At 45.1% G+C, this 6041-nt stretch overlaps 1 protein-coding gene across 1 annotated transcript in view; it reads left to right on the top strand.

The window, feature by feature from the left end:
• LOC130584965 (kinesin heavy chain-like) overlaps positions 1–6041 on the top strand; it is a 58344-nt gene that overhangs the window by 25720 nt on the left and 26583 nt on the right. The window contains exons 6-12 of the mRNA XM_057385260.1: positions 1–61; positions 1432–1556; positions 2298–2402; positions 2751–2899; positions 3991–4139; positions 4959–5006; positions 5460–5635. The exon at positions 1–61 is cut by the window's left edge and continues 15 nt beyond it. Coding sequence (XP_057241243.1) covers positions 1–61; positions 1432–1556; positions 2298–2402; positions 2751–2899; positions 3991–4139; positions 4959–5006; positions 5460–5635 — 813 coding nt within the window. The remainder of the gene's footprint in view (positions 62–1431; positions 1557–2297; positions 2403–2750; positions 2900–3990; positions 4140–4958; positions 5007–5459; positions 5636–6041) is intronic.

Here is a 6041-nt window from a genome sequence, read left to right on the forward strand (position 1 = left end):
CCTGAGGAGGTGCTGGACGTCATCGACGAGGGCAAAGCCAACCGGCACGTGGCCGTCACCAGTGAGTGACCGGAGAAATCGGGGTGGTGCTGCTTCCTGGGGTTATGGGCCTCCTGATGGATCAATGAATCATTGATAGCTGTGTGTGGAGGGGATCGATCAATAAATCACTGATAGCTCAGTGTGGCAGTGATTGATCAATAAATCATTGATAGGTCAGTGTGGAGGTGATGGATCAATGAATCATTGATAGCTCCTTATGTCAATGATTTATGGGTAATGGATTGATCAATGAATCATTGACAGCTCTGTGTGGAGGTGATCGATCAATGAATCATCAATAACTCAGTGTGGAGGGGATTGATCAATGAATCATTGATAGCTCAGTGTGGAGGTGATTGATCAATAAATCATTGATAGTTCAGTGTGGAGGTGATGGATCAATAAATCATTGATAGCTCAGTGTGGAGGTGATCAATCCATAAATCATTGATAGCTCTGTGTGGCAGTGATTGATCAATAAATCATTGATAGCTCTGTGTGGAGGGGATGGATCAATAAATCATTAATAGCTCTGAGTGTAGGTGATGGATCAATGAATCATTGATAGCTCTGTTTGGAGGTGATCAATAAATCATTGATAGCTCAGTGTGGAGGGGGTTGATCAATAAATCATTGATAGCTCAGTGTGGAGGTGATCAATCAATAAATCATTGATAACCCTGTGTGGAGGTGATCGATCAATAAATCATTGATAGCTCTGAGTGGAGGTGATCAATGAATCATTGATAGCTGAGTGTGGCAGTGATTGATCAATAAATCATTGATAGCTGAGTGTGGCAGTGATTGATCAATAAATCATTGATAACCCTGTGTGGACGTGATCAATCAATGAATCATTGATAGCTCAGTGTGGAGGTGATCAATCAATAAATCATCAATAGCTCCTTATGTCAATGATTTATGGATCCCTCCTGATCATCAATGGTGATTGATTAATTGATCAATAAATTATCAATCAATCAATTATATATTATTGTTTCCTCCACGTGTCAATGACTTACGAATTTCCTTCATGAATTTCCAGCATAACAGGGTTGCAATCAAAGTGAAAATTAGGTGGAAGTTGAAACAATAACTGCTTTTATCTGGGTAAAGAAGGATTTTTACCTCCAGAAGCAATAAAACCATAAAATTTGTATTTCAATATCTTGGTTGGGATGAAAACTTTCACTTAGTGTGAGCTCCCCTCTCAGAGTTCCACCCAGAGCTACCAAATCTTTGGGATTTTGGGATTTGGCGGCCACGGGGCGATTTTGGGTTTTGGGGTGGGAGGGAATTCCCTGCTTGGTTTTAAAGGTTTTTTTAACAAAAAGGATTGAAGCAAATGATGAAAACCAGCAAAGCCAAAGCTGTGCTGTGTTTTTGCAGACATGAACGAGCACAGCTCCAGGAGCCACAGCATCTTCCTCATCAACATCAAACAGGAGAACGTGGAGACCGAGAAGAAGCTCAGCGGGAAACTCTACCTGGTGGACCTGGCGGGCAGCGAGAAGGTCAAATCCCCTTTTTCCAGCTCTGATCCCACTGGGATCCACTCCAAGGATGGGGCTGGGTCACGGGGGCATTCTGCACTTCCATGAGGGTTTTGTTCTTCCAGGATTATCCTGAGGATGTTCCCCCAGGATCATCTTTAGGATGTTCCCCCAGGATTATCTTTAGGATGTTCCCCCAGGATTATTTTTAGGATGCTCCTCCAGGAAGGTTTTGTTCTTCCAGGTGTGTCTTTAGGATCCTCCCTCAGAATGGTTTTGCTCCCCCATCTTTAGGATGTTCCTCCAGGAGGGTTTTGCTCTTCTAGGATTAACTTGAGGATGTTCCCCCAACATTATCTTTAGGATTCTCCCCCAGAAGGGTTTTTCTTCCCCAGGAGGGTTTTTTCCCTTCAGGAGGGTTTTGTTCCCCTCAGAATGATCTTTAGGATTTTCCTCCAGAAGGGTTTTTCTCTCCCGGGAGGGTTTTTCCCCCCCAGGAGGGTTTTTCTCCCTCAGGAGGGGTTTTTTTTCCCCCAGGATGATCTTTAGGATTCTCCTCCAGGATGGGTTTCTCCTCCAGGATTATTTTTAGCGTGTTCCCCCAGGAGGGTTTTTCTCCTCCAGGATGGTTTTTTTCCCCCAGGATTATCTTTAGGATTCCCCCCCAGGTGGTTTTTTCCCCCAGGATGATCTTTAGGGTGCCTCTCAGGGCTGGGGCTCTGCCTGACCCCGGCTGATCCCGACTGTCCCTTTCTGTCCCAGGTCAGCAAAACTGGAGCCGAGGGGGCCGTTCTGGATGAAGCCAAAAACATCAACAAATCCCTGTCAGCCCTGGGCAACGTCATCTCAGCGCTGGCCGAGGGAACCGTGAGTAGGGCTGGTTTTGGGGTGAGGAGCAGGTTTTGGGGTGAGGAGCGGGTTTTGGGGTGAGGAGCGGGTTTTGGGGTTTTTATTGCTGTTCCTGGGCTGTTCAGGGGAAAGGGGATCTGACAGCTCCGTTCTGGGGGCAGGAAATAGGGGCTGAGCAGCCCCACACTGGGRACACTTYGTGTCTGCTCTGCCCAGGGTGAGGAATTGATCCTCAGTGATGTTGCTGAGCAATTCCTCCTCAGAATTGTGCCCTTCACATCCATTCCCGCTCTCACTGCGAGCTGACGTTCTCTCTCAAATTTAAAATGAATTTTTTTTTTTGTCTTTTCCTTGTATTTGGCTTAGAAAACCCACGTTCCCTACCGAGACAGCAAAATGACCCGGATCCTCCAGGATTCCCTGGGGGGCAACTGCAGGACCACCATCGTCATCTGCTGCTCGCCCTCCGTGTTCAACGAGGCCGAGACCAAATCCACGCTGATGTTTGGGCAGCGGTGAGTCCTGAAATCCCACAGGGTCCCAAAGGGATGGGGCTGAGTCCTGAAATCCCACAGGGTCCCAAAGGGACGGGGCTGAGTCCTGAAATCCCACAGGGTCCCAAAGGGATGGGGCTGAGTCTCAAAATCAGATTGGGTCCCAAAGGGATTGGACTGGGTCCCAAAATTGGGTTGGGTCCCAAAATCCATCTGGGTTCCAAAGGGATGGGGCTGAGTCCCAAAATTGGGCTGGGTCCCACCGGGTTCAGGCTGGGTCCCAAAATTGGGCTGGGTCCCATTCGGATCGGGCTGGGTCCCAAAGGGATGGGACTTGGTCTCAAAATCAGGCTGGGTCCTAAAGGGATTGGGCTGGGTTCCAAAATTCCACAGGGTCCCAAAGGGATGGGGCTGGGTCCCAAAATTGGTCTGGGTCCCACCGGGATTTGGCTCAGTCCCCCTGGGATTGGGTTGAGTCCCAAAATCGGGCTGGGTCCATTGGGATGGAGCTCAGCCCCACCAGGATTAGGCTGGATCCCACTGGGGTCCGGCTGGGTCCCACTGGGATTGGCTGAGTCGCATTTGGATCAGGTTTAATTCCACTGGGATTGGGCTCAGTGCCACCAGGATGGGGCTAGGTCCCAAAGGGATCAGTCTGGGTCCCAAAATTGGGCCAGATCCCATTGGGATGGGGCTGGGTCCCACTGGGATGGGGCTCAATCCCATTTGGGTCGGGTTTGATCCCATCGGGATTGGGTTCAATCCCACTGGGGTCAGGATCCATCCCTGGGCTCAGGATTCCCCAAGAATCCCGATTTTCCCCAGGAATCCCCAATTTCCCAGGAATCCCAAATTCCCCAAAAACCCCAAATTTCCCCAGGAATTACCGATTTCTCAGGAATCCCCTATTTCCCCAGGAATCCCCAATTTTCCAGGAATCACCGATTTCCCAGGAATCCCCAATTTCCCAGGAATCCCCAATTTCTCCAGCAATCCCTGACTTCCCCAGGATATTTCCCCATTAATTTCCCTTCCCATCATGTTGAAATCCCCACCCCTGGCCATGCTCCCAAGTTAATCCCAGCCCAGCTGAGCCGGGTTTTGTTGGGCAGGGCCAAGACCATTAAGAACACGGTGTCGGTGAACCTGGAGCTGACGGCAGAGGAGTGGAAGAAGAAATACGAGAAGGAAAAAGACAAAAATAAAAGTTTGAAAAACGTCATCCAACACCTGGAGCTGGAGCTCAACCGGTGGAGGAACGGTAGGTGCCCAAAATTTGGGAGCTGGGATGGGTTTTTAAGTTGTGCCTAAAATTAAAATTAATTAAAATTTAAAAAAAAAATTAAAATTAATTTAAATTTTGCCTGAAATTTAAATTAATTGTGCCTGGTCGCTAATTCTGAGCTCACATCCAGTCGGAACTCACAGTTCATAGTAAGAATTGATAATAATGAAAAGTGAAGAAATAAAAACCAGCAGCCTTTTACGGAAAAACCCCGTTTAAATCCCACAACACAAATGAAATACAAATGAAATTGTTTTTGAAATAGAAATGAAAGAATTTTCATTGAAATAGAAATGAAAGAATTGATACTGAAATTGAAATGAACAAATTTTCATTGAAATAGAAATGGAAGAATTGATATTGAAATAGAAATGAATGATTTTTTGTTGAAATAGAAATGAAAGAATTGGTATTGAGATAGAAATGAAAGAATTGATATAGAAATTGAAATGAAAGAATTGATATAGAAATTGAAATGAAAGAATTGATATAGAAATTGAAATGAAAGAATTGATATAGAAATTGAAATTGAAATGAAAGAAATTTTATTGAAAATAAATGAAAAAAAATTATTGAAAATTCAATTGTAATTGACATAGAACTGAAAGACTTTTTACTGAAACACAACTTAAATTTTTATTGAAATACAAATGAAAGAATTAGTTTGGAAAAAGCCTCCAAGGCCTCAGAACCCATGGAATTTGCGCTCCCAGCCCCGCGGAGCACCAACCCCACTCCTCCAGCCATGGGAACACCCCAAACCCCATTTGGGGCATTAATCCCTCGATCCCACAGGAGAAGCCGTGCCCGAGGACGAGCAGATCAGCGCCAAGGAGCAGAAGAGCCTGGAGCCCTTTGAATTTCAATTGTTATTGAAATATAAATGAAAGAATTGGTATTGAAATAGAAATGGAAGAATTTTCATTGGGATAGAAATGAAAGAATTGATATTGAAATAGGAATGAAAGAATTGGTATTGAGATAGAAATGAAAGAATTGGTACTGAGATAGAAATGAAAGAATTGGTACTGAGATAGAAATGAAAGAATTTTCATTGAAAATAGAATTTAAAGAATCAGTATTGAAAAACAAATTTTTATTGAAATGAAAGAATTTTTATTGGAACACAAATTCAATTTTTATTGAAATAGAAATGAAATAATTGTTGGAAAAGGCCTCCAAGGCCACGGAACCCATGGAATGTGCGCTCCCAGCCCCGCGGAGCACCAACCCCACTCCTCCAGCCATGGGAACACCCCAAACCCCATTCAAGGCATTAATCCCTCGATCCCACAGGAGAAGCCGTGCCCGAGGACGAGCAGATCAGCGCCAAGGAGCAGAAGAACCTGGAGCCCTTCGACAACACCCCGATCATCGATAACATCGGCCCCGCCGTGGGCGCCATCTCGGCCGAGGAGAAGCACAAATACGAGCAGGAGATCGCCAGTCTGTACCGCCAGCTCGACGACAAGGTGGGGATTTTTCAATTCTTCATGGGAAATGATGCCAAAATTGGGGGGTTTTTTTTGTGTTTTTCTAGTGTTGTGAACTGGAAAATGTTGGAAAATCTGTGTAAAACCAGATGGTGGTGCCCCATTTCCCAGTGCAGGCAGAGTTTGGGGGTGCTCTACAGGAAATCAGATTTTCCCTTTGATTTGAAGTTTAGGATTTTCCTTTTCCTCAGGGACTTCTGTAAAAAAATCCCTCGGCAAATTCTGAGTGGCCAGGGAAAGGGAAAAAAGAGTGGTATTTCTTAAAATTCCAGCTGTTTGCCATTTATTGGAATTGGAAGGAAAATATAAATTAATCACTTTGAGTTTGTAGTGTTGGAGATGCAAACACAACCCAGGGGCTATGTTTATTATTTTATCATTGTTA

Source organism: Malurus melanocephalus, unplaced genomic scaffold (assembly GCF_030028575.1).
Source record: "Malurus melanocephalus ecotype Western Australia unplaced genomic scaffold, MMel_1.1 scaffold_803, whole genome shotgun sequence".
In the NCBI taxonomy this organism is placed as follows: Eukaryota; Metazoa; Chordata; class Aves; order Passeriformes; family Maluridae; genus Malurus; species Malurus melanocephalus.